This window comes from Barbatula barbatula (assembly GCF_947034865.1).
Source record: "Barbatula barbatula genome assembly, chromosome: 12".
In the NCBI taxonomy this organism is placed as follows: Eukaryota; Metazoa; Chordata; class Actinopteri; order Cypriniformes; family Nemacheilidae; genus Barbatula; species Barbatula barbatula.
The window spans coordinates 794,158-816,642 of NC_136775.1; the positions used below are offsets into that span (position 1 = coordinate 794,158).

Sequence of the window (22,485 nt, forward strand, 5' to 3'; positions counted from 1 at the left end):
TATAGAATGTCAAAAGAAAGTGTAGCGATGGCCTAAAGAAAATCATGATATACTTTTCAATTTAAAGCACAATGTGATAAATAGAGAAAGAATCCTAGTTTATCAGTTGTAATCTTGGGTACGTTGCAAAAGTCAGCTCATGTTCTCTCGCTGTACACGTCTTCAGAATATTCGCTGTATAGCTTCACTGTGTGATCTCCTCCGTCCAGAACAATCAAAACATCATTCACGTCAGGTGTTTCACAACAAATAAAACCACACCGCCATTGAAGTCCAACACGAGCTGGTTTAGGGTTCCCAACTTGGTGTCCGTCACCAAAACCCGTCAACCCCAGGGCTCCCTTATAAAAGAGATTTGATTATCTTAATGGGACATCTCCTGGTAAAATAAAGGATAAATAAATAAAAAAACATCAACACCCCATGGCAGTTTGAAAGAGTCTCGCATGATCACCACAGGACAGCCTGGCAAATCCAACACTTTAACAGTCCCTTCTCCCGAGTCTATTACCACCACGTGTCCGTTTGATGCCACTGCCACTTCAAGCAGGGGACAGACGTCCGCAGGGTCGTGTCCATAACGCCCAAACTAGTCCCTCGAGGAGTCAACACGCACACTGTTTGCACCACGATGATCTCCATGTACAGCTCAATCGCAGATATCCCACAAGGGTTGATCATCGTCCCTCAAACGTTGAATGGAGACACAGTGGACTGGGGCGAGCGCAGGACCTCTCAGAGATCAGCGAGTGCTCGACCTTCAGAGGTTCTGCCTACTTCACAGGGTTCTCTACAGACCGGACGCTCCGGCGTCTGACGGATGGGATAGAGAGCAGACACACAGCATGTGGCCACAGAGAAGATTACTGGCCCAAGCTCTGGAAGCACATGTTACAGTCCAGCAGTTTGACACAGGTCAGAGTCTTCAGCTCTCAGGCGGGTTCTTTTGACATGATGCCTCTGGCAGTTAAACACCGGCCTAAGGACAGATGGACGGAATGAGGGAGGGATTTACGACAGTATCTAACAGACAGACATCACATCATGTGACTGCAAATACAAACAGAAGGTCTGTACCGCCCTCAGCTGGCGAAAAGAGAAAATCAGCTTTTTATTTAAGGAAATATCACATCAAAAAGTGATAGTCCATCTAAAATAAAATGCATTTATTCCTCCTCGTGTGTTCCCCACGGTTTCATCAGTGGAACACAACACAAGAGATTATTATAAGAAATGGAAAAGCACTTTTATACAAAAGGAACTTGCACTGAGTGACACATGTTTTTAATCAGAATGTGTTTCAAAACCGTTGCAGTTCTAACCAATTCTTTATCAAATGAGCCACAGGAAACCGCAGCTCTTCCGCATGTAAGTCTAATCGGTTTTATTTATACAGCTCTTTTAACTCATTTCTTTCTTGCAAAGAAGCTTTACATACATGATAATTCAAAAATAGTAATAGACTTATAAAATAAATTAGTATATGATATTAAAACATCAAGTATAATTGCAAGATTTTCTCGATGCAGTGCTTAAATATGCTGGATTGTTAGAAACTATAAATTGTTCAACTGATGATATAACTGATATTATCACTCCTGGAAACTTAAAAGTACAATATACCACAACAATTTGTAATTGTAATAATACCATAACATGCAAATAGTGAGTTGAAGTTAAATGCAGAAGTTAAAGTTATGGTGTATATCTTTAGAACAGAGCGGTGTCTTGTGTTTTGGATTATTTTAGCTCATACTAAACACACACACACACACACTAAACACCAAGAGAGAAGTGATAAACCTCCACTGCATATATCTGGCAAACTGAATGAAACGCATAATAATAGCTGAAACTCGTCTGCGCTTTCTGTTGTAGTTTCTGTTCGGTTCGAACGCGCTGTAATATATGCAAACACAAAACTTTAGCCAAACAAGGTACATGAGATACAGATGATATTTAATCTGAAGTCAATTACATCTCAATGAATTATGAGTTACAATTATTTGCAAACAAAAAGGAAGTTACTGCAGAAATGTACAGTTCAGTCATGTTGTGACAAAAACAATAGCAAACATTTTAACTTTACAGAAAACACTCATTTTACTTTGCAGTTTTTATGAAAAGTAATGCAGGAAGAAAAGGCATTTCAAATTTCACATTGGCTCACACACACACATGCACACAAACCTGCAGAAACACGCACATTTAAAGACATGCGCGTGCATTCAAAGATGCACACACACGCCCATCCTAAGACATGCACACATGCATGCACGCTCACTCGCGCATGCACGCATACACACACACGCGCGCGCACGCACAGATGTAATTGGCAGGTTTACGTTAGTTCAGAACCGTCTGCACTGAGATGAGATAAAGGACCAGAAGCAAAACCACAAATCTTCAGAGCACACAAAATAACAGCAACACAACTGAAAACAGTTCATAAACACACATGCAGGCGCACGATTCATATAAGAAAAGAAGATGATCATCCAAAAATGCTTGAATACTGCAGTAAGAGTGTGCAATCCAGATCAAAACACATCAGCTAAAACACATACAGAGCTTCCTCGAACATGCAGAAACAAGGACAGCAGAGGAAGAAAACCACTGGAGGAGAAAGCGTGAACTCACTCGTGGAAATAAACATTAAAACATCAGGCGCTTCACAAATATCACTGGAGCAATGATGAAACCCTAAAACGTGCTGAAAACTACACGTGGTTCTGTCACATCTGGGTCACCTTCATCCTCTCTCATCCACAGCAGCTTAACCTGATCTACTGAACTACTTTCAGCTCAACGTCAGTCTGGATGAAATACTTCTGTCTGTCACTAGAAGACCTGTTCAAGTCAACACGATCACGGAGAACTCATGAGTTTCACTGGACATGAAAGACACTCAAGTAAACTTTCACTTTTACTGTAGTGAACGCCACTAAACTGTAATTTTTCATATGTATTATAGTAGAGTCAAAAGAGCTGAACTTTACTAGTTTATTATACTACAGTATTTGATCATGTTGATCAATGAATTTTGATATTTCCAAACCATTTCAAACAGACGCGCAGGTCTTTCCACACAGATTTACTGAAGTAGACCAAAGCAACCATACCATTTACTAGATTATAACAGTTTTACTATAGTTTACTATATAGTACTGACTGTTTAGTAAATACTGTACCATACTAGAGGATTTACCATAGTATACTATAGTAAGTTTAAATAATTGTACTATAGTACTCTAAAGTATTTAGAAGTATTGACTAGAGTGAATTGATGAACTGTAGTTAATACTGTTGTATAATTTTTACTGTAGTATTTAGGAATTTTTGCCGTTTACTATAGTAAAAACGACTATTTTTCCTGTTGGTGACAAATCTAGAGCGGGACGTTACTTCACCAGTTGGGTCAAGCTTGTGTAAAAGAAGGCAAGGAAGATTTAAATAATTGAAATCATTCCCAAAAGGAGCAGGAACGTAAACAATGTAAATGTTTAATTCGTGTTGACTTTAAACAGTGTGATCCTATAGTATAATCCAATCATGGAAAGGTTTTGAAATCAGTGACATTATTTGAAATCAGGTGGATATAATACACAGTAGAAGAAGTGAAGAGTTAGTGTGAGGAGTAAACACAGATGAAACAGCACAGATCAGACGGTGTTATTCAGTCTCCATCTCAACGCTGGACATTCAGTATTTACGTCTCTGTCAGCTGTAATGAAACAGACGCCACCGCTTACAATGTCTGAAATGTTCGGCCCGAACCTGAGACGATCTCACACTCAGTCATGTGACTTTACCTTCATTTACAAGAGTGATACTAATGTGCAAAAGTTCTCCGTCTGTTCAGTAAACGCCGGCGATCTCATTTCTCCACACCGTTGATGCTTTTGTTCTTTCCAGAATCCTTCACTTTCCTTCTAGTTAAGGACGTTGTGCTTTCCATCTCAATCTCCCCTAAAACACAGCGAACATCTTTTATAACCGAGTGGTATGACAGGCTGACATTGTGATCCTTTTACCGTCTTTATCTCAAGTACTCGTAATCAAAACCTTTCTAATCCAAACACATCATCATACTGATCTATTTAGTTTCAGCGTCGTGTTGTATTTTGTCAGAGAATGTGAATGTTGTTTTACCTTTGCTTTCAGATACACCCTCAGCTCCTTCAGAGTAAAAACTGTCCTCACACTCCGAAAAAGTCTAAAAAAACAACGACATTGCATGAATGAATTCAAATATACTGCTGAACGAAGGAACAAATATTACATTCAATGCATATTAGGGATGTTCATTTCGGATCATTTTCTTAACCGACGCTCGTTAACCGTTAACTGACATTTTTATATAAATCGGACGTTGAAAAAAATACAGTTGCCGATTGTCTGTGACCCAGTAAAAACTCATTTTTATGGGTTTATTATGAAAGTGCAAACAGTAGCGTACAAAACGGATCAACAACGATCACAAGAAAACCTTGATAACAACGAACAAACATAATATTATTCACAATATAAATGAAGAATATCATTTCAAAATTTCGAAAATAAATAAACTCGAAATAAACCTAAACTGAAAAAATCACATAAATGAAATAGTTAACAAATTAACATTTTAAAATACTTATAAAAAAGGAGCATATCCACATGCTGCGGGGATAATCTGGACCGCAGCCTGTGAACTGTTATGCCCGCGCTTGCGCAGCCGCATCATCAGACACGCTTGTTCATCTTCTGTAGTGGCCATTGCCAAAGATGCACATTTCTGTCGAAATGCTCCCACACAGTTCTTTCTTTCGCTCGCTTCATTTCGCGTTCTCAACGAAATGTCTGTTGGCACGTTATATTATTTATAAACCGGTGTTCATGGGGTCTGTACTGTAGGTGTTTATCGTTTTCACTCTCTATTAGATGAGCAATATTCGTGTGTTGCTCTCTGTCTTTAGGTTTGTTTATTCTCTATGTTTACTCCTCACGCGTCTCCCAATAATGGATGTTAGCGCGTCACATTAAAGCGCTCACGCGGCGAGCATCATCGCGCATTTCAATGCAAGTTTCACCTTAGCTTGCCTGAAGTTAAATTTTATTAAAGCTATAAACAGCTTTTACAAAACAACCTGACTTCTGCAATACGTGTTGAGAATGAGCTTTTTTCTATGCTGGAGCAGATCCCTGCACGAGCACTGCGGGTGACAGAAGAATCGCCGGACTGGAGCGGATCACTAAACTACAGACTCAAAGAAGGTCAAAAGAATGTTTGATAGGTTCATTTGTTACGGGTGGATTCATTCATTCGTTTTTTTTTCAGAATAGAGCCCAATTTGCAGAGTGCCGAGTTAAACACGCCTACTTATTTACATTCCGCGGAATACACGGAATAGAAAAATCTCGGAACAGAATATTTTGCCCAGCCATAACTGATAATATTAATCGGTCAAAGGGTTTTACTATCGGTTAAACGATTCATATGAACATCCCTAATGCATATGAATGTCTTTAGTACTTTTAAAATGTTACACTGTTGCAAAACAACTTTACATTTATTAACATTTTTAAATGTTGAGCCATAAGAAAAAAATATATATATATATGAAGAGTTTGGTTCCATTTTTTATTATTTAGAAAAATCATGTTTTATTGTGTTAGTCAGCTGTATTTTTGTAGTTATAATGGCTTAAATAAAAGCAAACCAACTGCTGTTTGATTGATATTAATTTGAACGCACAATAAAAAAATTAGAAAAATTTCCCTCACCAATTTTAATATAAAAATATAAACATAAATAAATGGGACAATTATAAAATGGTTTTCGGCAAATTATGCACCCAATTTAATGTCATTTAAAACAAGCATTTACAATAATAAAACTGAAATAAATATTGTTAATAAACCTCAGCGTCACCCAAACGAACAAAGAGGAAAAACATTTAGCTAAATAAAAATGTCTTTATGAAGCTGACCAACATTAAATTACTCAAGTATTAAGTTGCATTAGCTATAGTCATTTGATAAACTGTATTACTAATGTAGTACGCTTCAATATTTACCATAGTAAATAGTAGTATTTTATAGTAATTACTACACTGTGAAAACACATATTACAGTATTCTGTAGTATTATATGATAAACTGTAGTGAATATTGTGGTATACTTAAATATGGTCAAATCTAAATATATAGAGAACGACAGCGGTTTGACATGAAATCAGGAAGAGTAAACGATTAAATTGAATATATTTTGTAAACATGTAACGTTTAATCTCACCTTCTCTCTGGGTCCGTAGTTCTCAGCATACCAGACCATACCGTACAAACACAGAAAAGTGATGAAGGCCTTTAAAACAAACATATACACATTTCATTCCAACATCAGCATCTTCTGAAACACTTTTGAAAAGAATAAAATCCTACAGTCTCAGATTCCCACAACAGTTTTATAAATGCTCATAACAATGAGATAAAGTCCTCAGAGATTGAAGAAATAACTGAGTAACTTACCAAACACAAGAGCCACAAAATCACATACAGAATCTGTGTCTTAGAAAACAAGTCCTGTCCAAATTTAACGCACGCTAAAGCTTCCAGGAAAGCAATCGCCCTGCGTGAAAGAAAGAAAGATTATTCTAGCAGATGACTCAAAGACGTGAAGTTAATGTATATTGTAATTCAGTCTTTTATTTATTGTGTTGCACATCCGACTGGCATCTCGTGACAATAAAAGACTACATCAATTTATGTGTACAGCACATTTCATACACGAACATAATAAAAAAGGCTTAAAATATATTGAGATCTGCGTCGGGCTGAAGCTAGCAAAAACACTTGAGCCGGGTGTACGATAGGGCCATATGACTAAAATCATTTAGTTGAGAGCAGTGAGTGGTATTGTTGTAAATATTGTCGCTAAATGAATGTGTAAATGAGTAAATGTAAAGAAACCATTATCACAGAATGTGCGTTTATGAGTGTGTGTTGTGTGGATGGAAACACTAAGAGTTATCAGACATAGAATAACAGCTGGTGTAACGCTCGATCTACATCGAGTTTAAAGTCTGTGATGGAGATGTTCAAGTGTAGATGACATCTAACCTAGATGCTCTGCAAGAGTTCAACACTAGACCCCTTTGAAGTGTGCAGAATGTAGGTCATTGTCTGATTTGTGAATAATAACAGAAATAATGCCGTGAAGCCGAGCGTAGTGGAACATAAAGGTTTGCGGTCGAACGTTCAACAGCGTCTACCCCACCTCAAACACGCACAGGACTACAATCTCATTAATATTACACCATCTACATTAGACACCTCAGACTCACCCAAACACCCAACACTGAGTCCCCACACGCTTGCACTGAGTGTCCGTCAGGTACGCATAATACTGCCTGAATCATGAGGGGAAAATAAATACAGTCAACATCCAAAACGACTCCCAGATAAAAAACAAAAAACAAATCCTGCGCTCAATTCTTCTCCTACTTGACTCACAGACGTGAAGTATGAGGAATGTGAAGGATATTTAATATGTACAGTAGATGAAAGAGTGAGGTGTGTTCTTACCGTACAGTGGGAGCCGTGATGATGCCAACGAACAGAATCCTGCACCAGCTGAGAGCATGGCATGCTGGGAACACAAAGATGTGCTTCAGGAAGAAAGTGTTTAACTCGGTCAGCTTTAACGGGGAGAGAGAGAGAGAGAGAGAGAGACCCGGTTACACAATAAAAACAAAGTAAATGTTGCAGTTGATTTTCTGCACGTGTGGCTAAAGGACATGAAGGGCAAGCTGAAGAAAATGATCTAAAAACACACAACAACTGCAGCTGTAAAACTATAAAAACATAGTGTTTTTAAATGAATCTCTAATGCATCAAGACACGTATTTATGTTTCTACATTTATTAAATGTAGTGAGCGACAACGTCACATTCTTTTCTTTTAATTCAATGTTGTTATTTTGCAAACTAGAGAAGTAAAGAACGTTTTATTATCATTTCAATCTTAACACCATTCAAGCATCTAAGGCTTTATTTAACTAGACGCAAGTCAAATGATCAAATATGTTTTGTGCATCTCAGAGATTCACATGCAGTAAAAACGACGTGAAACATTCTGTGCATTCATGCGGTCAAGCTCTGTTTGTGAAGAGAGAACATTCTTCTCCCCGAGTCCCCTCCTCCAAATCCTCCTCTTTTAAACACATTTCATTAGGATTTCAATGCATGAGCAGGCCAGTCTCTCTTAAACAATAGCAAATAAAGAGCGTCCTTTCATCGTCATGACAACCGGACGGAATAAAGGGCATCTAGAGAGACTACCCCGCAACCTCAACATTATTCTCTACGTGTGACAGATAAACAGAATCAACACGACACTATCTGTTTACTATGAGAGGTAAATACAGAAAATCATTTTTAATCCATCAAATGAGATTTGGACTTGTAGTCCAGAAAGAACATCCATAGATATTGGAGAGTTTGGAAAAGGTTTGCAAATCCATTTATGTGGGTTTACTCAAAATCAACCGCTGTACTTGTGAACTAGACTCGATTTGAAAATGTAGATTTTGCATAACAGAAACAAATAGATGCGAGATTTCCAGACTGTTGAACCTTAAAAAAAACTCTTATCATTTCTAGGGTCAATTTACATTCACTTCAAAAGGACATTTAGTCTTATGTTATGAAAGACAATGTGAAATAAAGTACCTCATACGGCAATATTTTTTTTATTTGTTTTAAACAAACCTGTTTTTTATATTTTCTTTCATAAAAGTATTTTACCTTGTCCACCAAACATACCTTGATTTAAGAACGTTTAGATATGTGTACTATAAAACAAGAGAAAAGGAACACCCCGAGAGTGATTCGAGAAAATATAGGCCGTGATCTCCTGTCATATGTGGATCAGTCTGCACTGCGCTATATGACGTCAGACATGATGTTCTGTTACACAATAATATATTTAAGAGCATCTAACCTGCCAGATGATCATGAAGAGATAAACTCCGGTCACTCTCTGGAATGATGACTTTGGATCAAACCAGCGCACATACGTCCAGCTGGCGGGTGTGAACTGAAGAGCGGCACGTTTGATTTTACCCGTGGTGCTGTGAATGTCTCTGTGCGGTGGAGAAACACAACTCCGTCAGACTCTACAAACATCACAAATAAAGTGCTCGTGTCGTGCGGTGAACTCACTTGATACTGGCCCAGTGATACGTGCGCATCTCCAGAAAACGACAGACGGTCATTCCCAGCCAGATCCCTCCACCGTTACACAACAAGATATCCAGAATCACCTGATCCCACCAGCACTCCGCGAAATTCGGCAGAAGATGCATGAAGAACAACTGTGGAGAGAAATGACTGCCATGTTATACACCAATAAATATAAACATCAAGAATCTCTTATTTGGGTTTTTTTATTTTATCCAAGTAATAATACGCAAAAGGTTTATTAAAACAATTTAAAAAAACATCAATGGGGTGAGAAAAATTATAATTTAACCTTTATTTTAAGCTAATACTTAAGTATTAGTTCATATTGATTCTTCTTTTAAAGGGACAGTACGCCAAAAAATTAAAACATCATTTACTCAATCGCTTGTGGTCTAAATCTGTATAAATGTATTTTTGTTGTGATGAAATCAGAGAAAGATATTTGGAAGAATGTTTGTAGCCAAGAAGACTTGAGAAGAAAAATGGGTATTAGTAAATCTTCATGGATGGTAGGGCTGTCAACTTTAGTCGTTTAGTCGACTAATCGGTCGATGCCGTCTTGGTCGACTGACATTCTCATTGGTCGACCAGTTGCCTATTTTTTTTAGCCTATGTTTCATCCCCAACTTTAAATACTTTAATTTCGGCTATTTTGTAACAGCGCCACAGTTTAGTGCACCACAGAGCTCCTCACTTTGCAGTTAAAAAAATCACTTAATTTTCAAAGAATTGTATTATTATTATAGTTTTATGTATTATTGATGTCTTTTCGTTGTTGTTTTATAAATGTTTGTGGAGGGGGCGTGGTTAAGCGGAGTCGGCAGCGAAAGGGTGAGGTAAGCGGTGTGTAAGTAGGTCAATTTCACATTGTAAACACCTGTGTCCCGTTTCAGTAATTGGTGGGGAGACGGTTAAAAACCTGCCAGACAGACGAGGAGGTGAGAGAGACCGGCTGGGAAGCCCGAGAGGAAACCGAAACCGAACCTGAAACCGAAACTGAAACTGAAACGGAAACTGAAACCTCTCCTGCGAGACGACGTCGAGCAGCGTGTTTAAAACGAGTCATTATTTTGAATTATTGTTTGTTAAGAGCGCAGTGGCGCCAACCAAGGAATTTATAAATAAATCGTGAGGTGCTTCCCAGCCTACGCCGACCCTGTCTCCTTTCTTCCTTCCCTTCCAACGAACTGTATTACAATGTTCTATGACGATTGTTTAATAAATGTTCAATCAAAATGCAAAACATCGCGTCTTTTTTTTTTTTTTTTAGTCGACTGATCGCTGCGCAGGACAGGACTTTGGTCGACTAAGCATTTCTTTGGTTGACTACAGCCCTAATGGATGGTTTAAAAATGTTTAGATATTTAAAGCATAAGGATAAACTGATGATGTCTGAACCTCCGTGAGCTCCCAGGTGATGCTGATGGTCCAGCACAGGCCGTAGCTGCGGATGAGAAGAGCCTTCATACCCCAACCCCAGAAATGACTGAAGGCGAAGATATCAAAGTGACTGAGGATTCGCTCCCACGTGATCACATGACAGTTCACAGCATACTCCTGTCAAACATCAAAACATCAGAATACATGACCAATAATATCTTAAAACAAGACATCAGTGGCACTTCCATATCAATATGTAAACTTCTAGTAAAACAAATGATACGATGTTTGGGTGCTTTAAAGCTACACAAGCAGGAACTAAATATAAAGAATCTCCGCCCACAGACCATGATGTCAGCTTCTCTCTTAGCGTAGCGGAGGTTTGGATCCAGCCAGTACATCACGGCTTTCACCTGATCCCAGTTTAGAAAGATGATGAAAACCAGGAAGAGGAAGTAGAGCACGCTCAACCCTGAGAAACAACACACACACACATCAACCTCATTAACCCCTCACACGCAAGCTCAAAACATGTCATCATCTTACGAGAAAAAAGAAAGAAAATGGAGGTGTATTTTGAAGTAAAGAGAGAGCACATGTTGATCACGTGATGCTCACCGAACACTATTCGCCATATCGCCGGATGAGGTCTGGTGAAGGGTCCTGAAATGAAATCAAACTGTTAACTATTATATCCTGCACAGAAGATCATGAGCGCCATCATGAGAAGATATCAGACTCTCACCGTTAGGAAACGCAAGAACACTGATGACCAGGAAGAACGAGATGACCAGGATCAGACCCACCCAAATATTACTGTCAGGATTTCCTTCATCTCTGAAACAGAAAGATTCAGTCACACAAACCAAACTCCAGCGACGGACGGCACTTCGGCTTCTTTAACCTTCATCCGTTCATCATTCAAATAAACAAAACTAAAAGAAATGTTTGTGTGTGTGTGTGTGCTGTGAACCTGTGTCTACAGAATACATGTGTTCATCTGATACATTGTCTAACTTGTTTTAAGCATTAAATCCTCTTGTTAGGAATGTGCTTCTTTCACCCCAAGCCATAAAATCTGATTCAGTTCCATGTGCAGATTTCACATCCCATGAGGGGGAAGGATCGAAGCACTTCTGCGATCATCTCAAAACAATCACGAGATTCACAATCCGTCCCGGTGTGTTTGTAAACCTGTCTGCGAGTCTCTCTTCAGCGGAACACAAACCAAGAGATATTGTGAGAAATGTGCTTCTGTGTTCATACAATGATAGTCAATGGAGTTCAGTGTTGTTTATCAACATTCTTCTTCTTTTGTGTTCTGCAGAAGAGAGAAACTCATACAGGCGAGGATGAATAAATGGTGACCGAATGTTCATGTTTGGCTGGACTGTCCCTTTCAAGTGTCCTATTATTCTATCATGTGTGCGTCACCTCTACAGCCCGGAAGAGCAAATGCTACGTGCTATTGCTAACCGAAAGGTGTGGGGCGTTGTCATTCTATCACTTATTTACGTGCACACTGAATGTCAACCATGTCTTGTCTGTACCTGTTAACTTAAAGACCGACACACAGCATCGCGGGGGTCTTTAAACCCCTCTGACCCTACACGACCCCCTCAGCAATGATGTTGAATCACAACAGTGTAAATCGCGTACAGTATATACAGTATGTGACGCGCTGTGTGTTACATTGTAACATCATCGCGTGCGGCACCGTTACATTGTAACATCGTTGCGTCACCACTCACCGCGTGAACGCGAAGTACATGAGACTGAGCACCGTGCACGTGAGGAGCGTGATGGTGTGCGGCTTGTAGAAGAAGTCGATGGTGATGTCCTCCACCTGCTGCTCGTTTATCATGCGAAAATGCATCCGATAGTTCACATCGTGCTTACTGAGAGTCTGAGATCCGTACGAGGACGCCATGCTCGACCCCCAAACACACGACCCCTGATGCTAGCGGCTCTTCTGCACCTACGCAACCCCATGCGTTGACGCGTTCAGCCTCGGAACTATGAGAGGATCGGTGCTCGGGCAAAGCGATGCCGTTGCGGGATAGAAAGATGGCAGACGCTTGGGGCGAAAACAGACATTTCTTCCGTTTCTATCGATGATGCGCTACGGAGAGCCGCGCGGGTCAAACGCGCAACGCGTAAAATGCAGCTTCTCGAAGGCACTACACATCGCCATATAAGGCTTATCGTTTATTTACAGGGGCACAACAATTTCCAGACAATTTTAATCACATCTCTTTGAGAGGAGTTGTAGTGGAAGGCCTGTAAAGTCACTTCCTCTGGTTTTCACACATAGACTTTATTCTGTGAACTGAGCTGAGCATCTCTAACCGCAGCCTCAACTACATTCTGCATTTTGACATTTTCACAGAAACATCATTTAGTTTGTTTTAGAGTCCTTTTGTCTTGTGGGGAATCTGTGGACAGCGGTCTGATAAGCTTGAGAATCACACTGATCCACACAATGATAGACAAACAAGACACACAAAACAATTATCACATTAAGTGTGTCCATTCTACTAAACTATACTATACTTCTGTCCTAAACTGTAAAAACAATACAAATATTTTGCACATTTTAAAAGTGGCTTTTAATGCTAAAAGAAGTGTGAACTAAGAAACGAGACAAACAAAGAAGCTGAAGGTTTTTTTCAGACATACGGTTATTAGGTTCTTTCATTGACAATGAACATTTCTACATATAGTGTAAAGTAGAAACTACTACTCATTATTATCATAGTCAAACTAGCATGTTATAATAAAATACGATTAATGAACTATTTCATTAAGACTTTAAACCCTCCAAAAATAAACCACAGATAGAAAGGATATGATGCGTGTGGCTCAGAAAAACACGTGAAATGTTTCGTATAGATTTTTATATTCATACTGCTCAATATCCAAATACAGAACATTTACAATTTTAAACAGCAAAGTTTCAGTAGATGATAGATGATAAAGCACCTTTAAATGAAGCACATGTTCTATAATGACACAAGCTTATTATGGGTACAGATACATGTACATATGGGCATTTACAACGCATTCAATCTATACATTCAATTCCCTTGAAATGTAATAAAGCAAAGAGTTCATTCTGATATATTCTGCAGAGAAACTTCTTAAGATTCACCAGCCAACATTCATCCGTTCATGCGTCCTGCTTGATAGTGATCAAGGGCTGAAATGAAATCGAGGTCAGAGTTTACAGTATATATGCTCAGATGTGTTTTCATACATCCCTTTTTATTTTCAAGCCAAACTTATTTACCAGAGTATTGAAATGAGGTCTGCACACGGCTTTACTGCCCCAGTAGAGCAAAACAAGAGCCAGAATAAACTCCACTCCACACAGTACGCACGTCACCACTATCAGCCCGATGAACACGTTATGCCCCTAAGGATGAACATATTCTCAAATAAAATACTGCCATTTCTGACTCGCAATAAACATCTGTATGTATGTGCATGTTTGCTTGATGGACACAATAAACAAAAAACTGTACCTCTTCGCTTGAATCATAAAAATATCTTCTGTACCCCTGTAAAAAAAAAAAAAAAAAGTATGCATGTACAATTGAGGCCTTACATAAGTTATGTACAGGTGAAGACGAGCTGTATTACCTCTAAAAATAACCCATAAAGAACAATAGCAATAATAGACCAGAAGAGACTCAGAATGTTGAATATAAACGCCAGCTTGACCTTTCAGAAAAACAACAACACAAAGCATTTCATTGAGCGTTCACTGTGGGGAAAACAAGCAGCTGTGAAGAGTATTTGTAATGTAAACACACACCACAGGCATTATGGGAGAACTTCCAGCGGCACACGTCAGAATTCCTCCCACAACAAACTAAAAGACAAAATATAGTTTTACAAACCAAATCCACCAGAAACACAAATTTCATCAGTGAATTTTCCTCTCTGAAAACAAACAAACACTCTGCAAATGATTTTTGTCATTGTGCGTGTGTATCGGGACATGATAAGATGTGTTCTCACCAGAGCGCTGGGTACAGTGACGATTAAATGCCCCAGACTATCTTCAAGTAGGAGGAGGACGCCAACACAAATAATAAACACACCGATGGTGAACTGTGCCACCTGCAACACAAATAAGACCTTACACACATCTCATAACACTTTCACAATCTGGGATTTGTTCACTCATAACGTTATTTTCATCTTTAGAAATGCAAAGCATGGATAAGCTGAAAGAAGTCATATTTCAACCTTTTACATCATTTGTTCTGATGATAATGTTATGGAGAAGTTAAAGTTGATATAGAAATATGCAAATGCAAAACATTTTCACTGGCGCTGTTGGATTTATGCACCCGCTGAATCTATAAGCGTTTGTAATGTTTTACCCCCAGTTCCTTCGGTCGTCCTCTGAGAAAAACTTTGTAAGCATCTTTGAAGACGCAGGTGAATTTCTCTGGCATCAGCTGACCCTCTCCAACATCTCGAAGGTTTCCCAGCGGGATGGTGATGACCATACAGTCATCCGGCTTAAATGTGTAGCGCATTTGTTCAAACTGTGTTTAAAAGAGATGAAATATCATTATATTATTGAATCACACGTAGTGCAGATCTGAAACACTCAATGTCAAAGGTGTGCTTCCGGATACCATAAATGAAATAAAATAAAAGTATATCAACAATTGTTTTGTGTTGTATTTTGACATGTATATTTGTGATAAACTCTGTTGGTGAGGTGTGTTAAATGTTTTGTTGCCTTCTTCTAAAAACATCATTTTAATCATGTCGAGACAAACCACACAACCCGACGCACTCATACAGCTTCAGTTACAGGTTGTAAACTAGATTCAGAAGATCATTTTTAACATGTAAAATCCTTAAATCCAAGATAAAAAAAAGTGTCAATCCAACTAACATTCTCAAATTTTAAAAGCACAGATCAAACACAAAAGATATTAAATGCAAGCGCAAGTCAAATATTATAAATTATGTTTATTTACACCCCATCGCGTTCTTTTTACATGTTAATATTGTGTTATTACCAAATTCTTCATGATTATTGTTGAAATATAACTTTAATAAAAGTTTTTATGAGAGTTTATGAGACAGCATTTAAAACTGTATTTAGTAGACTACTCAATCAAAAGAGAAAACTAAGTCAGATAAATATAAAGGTATCCTGTATATACTAAGACCTTTCTGCCAGTAAAAGTCAAGTATTCCTAAATTGCATTATTCTTAGGATAGAGAAGTAGCTAAAAACCTCTTTTTTTAAATAAAAGTATCAATATAGTGTACTTGAAGAAACTTCTTCTTCTGTTGTGATTATTAGTGTGGTGTTGGTGTTTATCAGGTCTTACCTGCTGGATGTGTTGTGTCTGTAGACATGAAGTGTGTTTCAGACTGGACCGGACTGTGTTTGATAGCAGAAGTTCCTGTGAGAAGCAGCGCAGCTCAAACTGCTGTCCTCATCAAACTATCTCAGGTTCCTATTTTTTGGCCAACCACATGAAAGTGTGGCTTGTTGTGTACCAGATAAACACCCGGCAGCTCATGAAGCTCAATCTTCACTTTTGTGAAATACGGAAGACAGACACTGCCGGTAAGTCATTTCTTTCTTTCTTTCTATCTATATATTAATATACTGAGAATGATAACATTTGAAAGGATTAATGAAATGTAAATGATAGTGATGCTTTAGAGAACGAGGAACTTTGAAAGCATTTCACACCAAGATGCACAAACCAAACGTCATTTTTTTCAACTCAATTTTTATCATTCTTGTTATCATTATTACAGTATTTCTTTAGTAACTAACCCAGACCTGGACCACATGTTTTGTGCTTATATAGGTTATAGTCACTAAACATGAATCAATATTAACAAACTCGTTTAACAAACAATAAACTAAAATAATCTGTAAATGAAATAAAACAAGAAAACTAAACCAATAAATAAATTCTTCCCTTTTATCGGGTTGAAAAAGGACTAGTTAATTAAAACAATAAAAGTCCAGTCAAGCAGAGCAGGACGGAGTCATGTTAGCCATTTATCTTGACTATAATTTCCTTCTAAAGCAATTCTTTCAAACCAAGAAGCCCATCTTTTTTTTTAAATAAGCCCTGCTGCAATCTAATTTTTCCATAATCTATATTTCTCTAAGTAAAGAAAACCGTTTACTAGTTTACAGTAATATCTTATTTTGCGGCTACAGTATTGACATTTGGAGTCAATATTTTCAATCTTTTGAATTCACTTCTCTAAATCGATCTCTCAGAATTCACAGGTCCTCTATATTTAGTTTCACCAAACGTTTCTATTGAAAACTGTCCATTTGAATGATTCCTTATCATTACGTATGATCACAATATAAAACAGTTCTGACTAATGGTCGGGTTAAACACTTTTTCTGTGGATTCATTTAAACCAGCTGCTGAGTTTGTCCATCCAACATGGGGTTAAAACCTTTTTTTCAGTCAGTCAGTTCATGCAAGCAGACACATTTTCTTATGAACTAAACCATGTTAACATAAAATAAATGATCTTTACACTCTTGAAAATAAAGCCTTTGTGATGTAGAAGAACCAAATTTCTTCCCCCAAGAAACCTTTTGGTCCAAAGATTTTAAAAGAAACGTTTCTTTCTTGTCTATGGTGTAAAGAATCATCTGTGCAACGAAACTTTTATGCCACAGAACGTTTCTGTTGATGATTCTTTCAGCTCAAGAGAGAACCTTGTAGAAACGTGACATTGACAGCTTTATGGTTTGTAGGTATTTTCAGAAAATCCTTGGGAATCCATCGCTTCAGATGGCCAGTGCACATATTGAGATGGATGTTCAGCATCAGGAGGATTCAGCGCACGGCAGACGTTCAGATCACGAGCCGTTGGTGAAGTATTATCGCGCCAGTGAACCTCTGCCTGCAGTCAAACCTCTTCTGCACAACTTTCTGAGGAAGGGACCGGCGAGCTGGGCCGTACGACACTTTCAACCATCACTCATTGAGTCGTGTCGTGTCGTGTGTGTGATTGTAAATGTTTGTGTGTCTTCAGGCTGTTCAGGCCTCCAGTGGAATCTTGAGCATTGGAATAGGAATCGTGTTTGCAGCGTCCTTTGACATCACATCTTTTCTCCTGACTTTATTCAGAGTTCCCATTGTTACTGGAATAATGGTGAGCTGCGTGTGATAATATTTTGGATAAAGTGCAGACATTTCAATTCTAAATGAATGCCTTTGTGATGCATTTTACAAATATACAAATATAAAAAACATTTAACAGATGCTCTCTAATGTTTATTTGCAGTTTATTGTAACAGGAATCTTGTCTAATGTTCTGTACCGCCACCCAGAACTTCTAGAAGTTAGTGAATATTATTCAAATTCAATATTTTTGATAAATACATGTATTTACCGAGTCAGTTGATTTGTTTCAGACGTGTTTCTTTGCCAATATTGGATGTTTGATTGTGTCTGCTGTTGGAATGATCCTGTTATCTATTGATCTTGGTAAAAACGTATCACATCATATTCAGTATAAGGTATTTTAAAATAACTTTGAATTATTCTGTATTTATGAACAATCATGCTTTATATTTATTCTTACAGTATTATTTATTTTATTCATACCTTGTATTGCCTAATGCATTAGTAAACATAAACAATCAATAACAATTCTGCAGCATTTGATAATCTTAGTTAATGCAAATTTAATACATTTCAAACCAAAATGTGTATCTGTTACTTGATGCACCATAAACTTAAATAAAATGGTTAACAAATGTGGTAAACATTTATTTCTCATTGTAAGGTTAATTTAGTGAAGGAAAAAGTGCTGTAACTGTTAAAGCTGATTGATTTATCCTAATTCCCTTTCCTTCTTATTTAAAAAAGACTATCCTCACTATTCTTAGCTTTGTATACTGTGCTAGGCTTTAATGGACTAGTTTGATGCACTTATGTATTTTGTTGCCTATGTTGTTATAATTGCTTCCAATGTTTCCTCATCTGTAAGTCGCTTTGAATAAAAGCCTCTGCTAAATGACTAAATGTAAATGTAAGTATATAATGCATGTGTTTGTGTGTATTTTACAGATGGAGGTCATGGTGTTGTGTGTGACGCTGATGGACATGATCATCGCCGCGGTTCTAATTTTCCTCATTCACAGAGAGAAACAGAATCAGAAACATTGAGCGTTGATCTTCAATCATTCCCATAATTTATTCAGCCGTTCCCGGAGATATCTGCATCATCTTCTCGGATTTCTAAATACACCCAACACTTGCTCATACAAGTTTTTCTGTCAGACCTTAATAGAATTAAAGAAGTAAAAAAGCAGAAGTAATGTGACAGTAGATGCTGGAACGACCATGACCGATTCCTCCTCTTAAGCTTTAAGCAGAAATTCTAGCAGAACATTTCTGCGTAATGACCGAAGAACTGAAGATGAGAACCATTTACCATTCAACCAAGATTCTTAGGAATCAATTCAATTGATCTTATTGATCAATAAATAGTTTTAGTTGTGACTGGTGTTTACAAAATGACAAATGTTGTGTTAAATAGTGCGTAAGACCCAATATTTTCTGTTTGCAGCTATATTTGTTTAATGTCAAAAGCATTGATCAGTAAGATTGATCAATTCCTTGTTTTTGTTGTGACTGGTGTTTACAAAATTTACATTTATGCATTTGGCAGATGTTTTTATCCAAAGTGACTTCCATTGCAATATACTATACATTTGTTTTTAAGTATGTGCAAACCCTGGGATCCAACCCATGACCTTGGCTTTGCTAATGCCCTGCCATTTTCTGCTTGCAGCTATATTTGTTTAATATCAAGTGCATTGATCAGTAATATTGATCAATAAATGATTGTTTTTGTTGTGACTGGTGTTTACAAAATGAGAAATTAAAATAAGAGAGTTGTTAAATAGTGCCTGAGACCCAATATGTTCTCCTTCCAGCTACATTTGTTTTATTAAATGTAGGTTTGTCCAATAGAATCATTTTTTCACTTTTGTAACGTTTTGCATTGCACTGAAATATTGTCATAAAAATGCTTTTATTTTATTATACATCTATTTACTTACAGTATTAATGTATTGTGGACGACTGATATAAATGTCAGAATTCACATGCAGTTTATTTCTTTCAATTGTCAATAAAAACAACATTTTCAACAAAATTTTAATCCTCGATGGATTTTATTAGTAGTGCCAGAACTCAAATCATTGAACTATTTGTACAAATCAGCATACTGTGTAAAAACAACATGAGGAATAAACTCACAACCAACGTCTCTGTACATGTACATGTCAAACAAACAAACATTATTTAAAACAATTTACATCCTTGACCACCGGCTTCCGTGAGACGCTCACGATTCATTTTCAACATTCATGTGAAAACACTGAAGTTCTTGTTTGTCACATGACTCATATAGTGCTCGAGAGCAACGCCCATCCACACACGCTTCTCATCTTCTGTGTCCAACAGCCCACAATAAATTCACAGCTGTGAATATGACAAGAAAACATAATTATCAGTAATGCATTTCAAGAACCAAAGAAATCTCACCCCATTTACTCCCAAAGTATTTATTTTCCCTACTATGGCAGTAAACGGAGCGTGAGATCCGACATTCCCAATTTCTATCTGTGTGTTCAGCAAAACAAAGACATTTATACGGGTTTGGAACAATCTATGGGTGAGTATATGATGACAGAATTTTCATATTGGGTTGAACTGTCCTTTTAAATGAAATATTACATTTTTGTAATGACTTCCAGACTTCCCAACGGCAGTGAATATGAACATATTTAGGACATTCGCATGTTATATTTTACTGATAATAACCTCACCATTTAAATATGTTAATATAAGAACGTATGAGATTATATTTACAAAATATTAAATTAAATTGCACTTTGTCTTGAATTAACTTCCAGCTGCATTATCTATTTAATATTAAATTCCATCCATCCATCCATCCATTTTCTTCCGCTTATCCGGGGCCGGGTCGCGGGGGCAGCAGTCTAAGCAGAGATGCCCAGACATCCCTCACCCTAGACACTTCCTCCAGCTCTTCCGGGGGGACACCGAGGCGTTCCCAGGCCAGCCGGGAGACATAGTCCCACCAGCGTGTCCTAGGTCTTCCCCGGGGTCTCCTCCCGGTCGGACGGGCCTGGAACACCTTCCGAGGAAGGCGTCCAGTAGGCATCCGTAACAGATGCCCAAGCCACCTCAGCTGACCCCTCTCGATGTGGAGGAGCAGCGGCTCTACTCCGAGCTCCTCGCGGGTGACCGAGCTTCTCACCCTATCTCTAAGGGATCGCCCAGCCACCCTGCGGAGGAAGCTCATTTCAGCCGCCTGTATCCGGGATCTTGTCCTTTCGGTCATGACCCAAAGCTCATGACCATAGGTGAGAGTAGGAACGTAGATTGACCGGTAAATTGAGAGCTTCGCCTTGCGGCTCAGCTCTTTCTTCACCACGACGGACCGGTACATCGACCGCATTACTGCAGAAGCTGCACCGATCCGTCTGTCAATCTCCCGTTCCCTCCTCCCCTCACTCGTGAACAAGACCCCGAGATACTTAAACTCCTCCACTTGAGGAAGGAACTCTCCACCAACCTGAAGTGGGCAAGCCACCCTTTTCCGACTGAGGACCATGGCCTCGGATTTGGAGGTACTGATTTTCATTCCAGCCGCTTCACACTCTGCTGTAAACCGTCCCAGTGCATGCTGAAGGTCCTGGTTTGAAGGGGCCAACACGACGACATCATCCGCAAATAGCAGAGACGAGATCGTGTGGTCCCCAAACCTGACACCCTCCGGCCCCCGGCTGCGCCTAGAAATTCTGTCCATAAAAATTACGAACAGAACCGGTGACAAAGGGCAGCCCTGCCGGAGTCCGACATGCACTGGGAACAGGTCCGACTTACTGCCGGCAATGCGAACCAAGCTCCTGCTTCGGTCGTACAGGGACCTGACAGCCCTTAGCAAAGGACCACAGACCCCATACTCCCGAAGCACCCTCCACAGGATGCCGCGAGGGACACAGTCGAATGCTTTCTCCAAATCCACAAAACACATGTGGATTGGTTGAGCAAACTCCCATGCACCTTCCAGCACCCTGTAGAGGGTGTAGAGCTGGTCCAGCGTTCCACGGCCTGGACGAAAACCACACTGTTCCTCCTGAATCCGAGGTTCTACTATCGGCCGTATTCTCCTCTCCAGTACCCTGGCATAGACTTTCCCGGGAAGGCTGAGAAGTGTGATCCCCCTGTAGTTGGAACACACCCTCCGGTCCCCCTTCTTAAAAAGAGGGACCACCACCCCGGTCTGCCATCCCAGAGGCACTGTCCCCGACCGCCACGCGATGCTGCAGAGGCGTGTCAGCCAAGACAGCCCCACAACATCCAGAGACTTGAGGTACTCAGGGCGAATCTCATCCACCCCCGGTGCCCTGCCACTGAGGAGTTTCTTGACTACCTCAGTGACTTCGGCTTGGGTGATGGACGAGTCCACCTCTGAGCCCTCAGCCTCTGCTTCCTCAATGGAGGACGTGACGGTGGGATTGAGGAGATCCTCGAAGTACTCCTTCCACCGACCGACGACATCCCCAGTTGAGGTCAACAGCCTCCCACCTCCACTGTAAACAGCGTTGGTAGGGCACTGTTTCCCTCTCCTGAGGCGCCGGACGGTTTGCCAGAATCTCTTCGAGGCCAGTCGATAGTCCTTCTCCATGGCCTCACCAAACTCCTCCCAGGCCCGAGTTTTTGCCTCCACAACCACCCGGGCAGCAGTCCGCTTGGCCTGCCGGTACCTGTCAGCTGCCTCAGGAGTCCCACAAGCCAACCAGGCCCGATAAGACT

General features: G+C 39.3%; 4 protein-coding genes across 6 annotated transcripts in view; 1 reads left to right on the plus strand and 3 right to left on the minus strand.

Annotated features, from left to right (window-relative positions):
• Positions 1-1,942: 1,942 nt before the first annotated feature.
• On the minus strand, positions 1,943-12,771 carry ptdss1a (phosphatidylserine synthase 1a). The gene is made up of 13 exons (XM_079469604.1): positions 12,355-12,771; positions 11,349-11,440; positions 11,222-11,266; positions 10,951-11,075; positions 10,622-10,780; positions 9,203-9,354; positions 8,982-9,123; positions 7,566-7,678; positions 7,325-7,390; positions 6,510-6,609; positions 6,277-6,345; positions 4,153-4,216; positions 1,943-3,969 (listed from the first exon to the last, which is right to left on the minus strand). The coding sequence occupies exons 1-13, from the start codon at positions 12,531-12,533 to the stop codon at positions 3,878-3,880; spliced, it is 1,398 nt and encodes a 465-aa protein (XP_079325730.1). The 5' UTR covers positions 12,534-12,771; the 3' UTR covers positions 1,943-3,877.
• Positions 12,772-13,488: 717 nt separating this feature from the next.
• Positions 13,489-16,183, minus strand: LOC306901670 (uncharacterized protein). Its single transcript, XM_079469609.1, has 8 exons — positions 15,967-16,183; positions 14,995-15,162; positions 14,627-14,728; positions 14,421-14,477; positions 14,246-14,326; positions 14,128-14,163; positions 13,893-14,018; positions 13,489-13,802 (listed from the first exon to the last, which is right to left on the minus strand). Exons 2-8 carry the CDS (start codon positions 15,151-15,153, stop codon positions 13,773-13,775), a joined length of 591 nt encoding a protein of 196 aa, XP_079325735.1. The 5' UTR covers positions 15,154-15,162; positions 15,967-16,183; the 3' UTR covers positions 13,489-13,772.
• Positions 16,007-19,789, plus strand: LOC306901671 (uncharacterized protein). The gene is made up of 6 exons (XM_079469610.1): positions 16,007-16,208; positions 17,379-17,583; positions 17,660-17,779; positions 17,912-17,968; positions 18,042-18,146; positions 18,700-19,789. The coding sequence occupies exons 2-6, from the start codon at positions 17,416-17,418 to the stop codon at positions 18,796-18,798; spliced, it is 549 nt and encodes a 182-aa protein (XP_079325736.1). The 5' UTR covers positions 16,007-16,208; positions 17,379-17,415; the 3' UTR covers positions 18,799-19,789.
• The window catches only part of plekhg4b (pleckstrin homology domain containing, family G (with RhoGef domain) member 4B), a 34,874-nt gene continuing 32,043 nt past the window's right edge, over positions 19,655-22,485 (minus strand). For 2 of the 3 annotated variants that reach the window (XM_079469608.1, XM_079469606.1), the window contains exon 23: positions 19,655-20,121. In XM_079469608.1, the coding sequence (XP_079325734.1) occupies positions 20,116-20,121 (6 nt within the window). In that variant the 3' untranslated portion in view covers positions 19,655-20,115. The remainder of the gene's footprint in view (positions 20,122-22,485) is intronic. The other variant, XM_079469607.1, reaches the window with a different exon arrangement.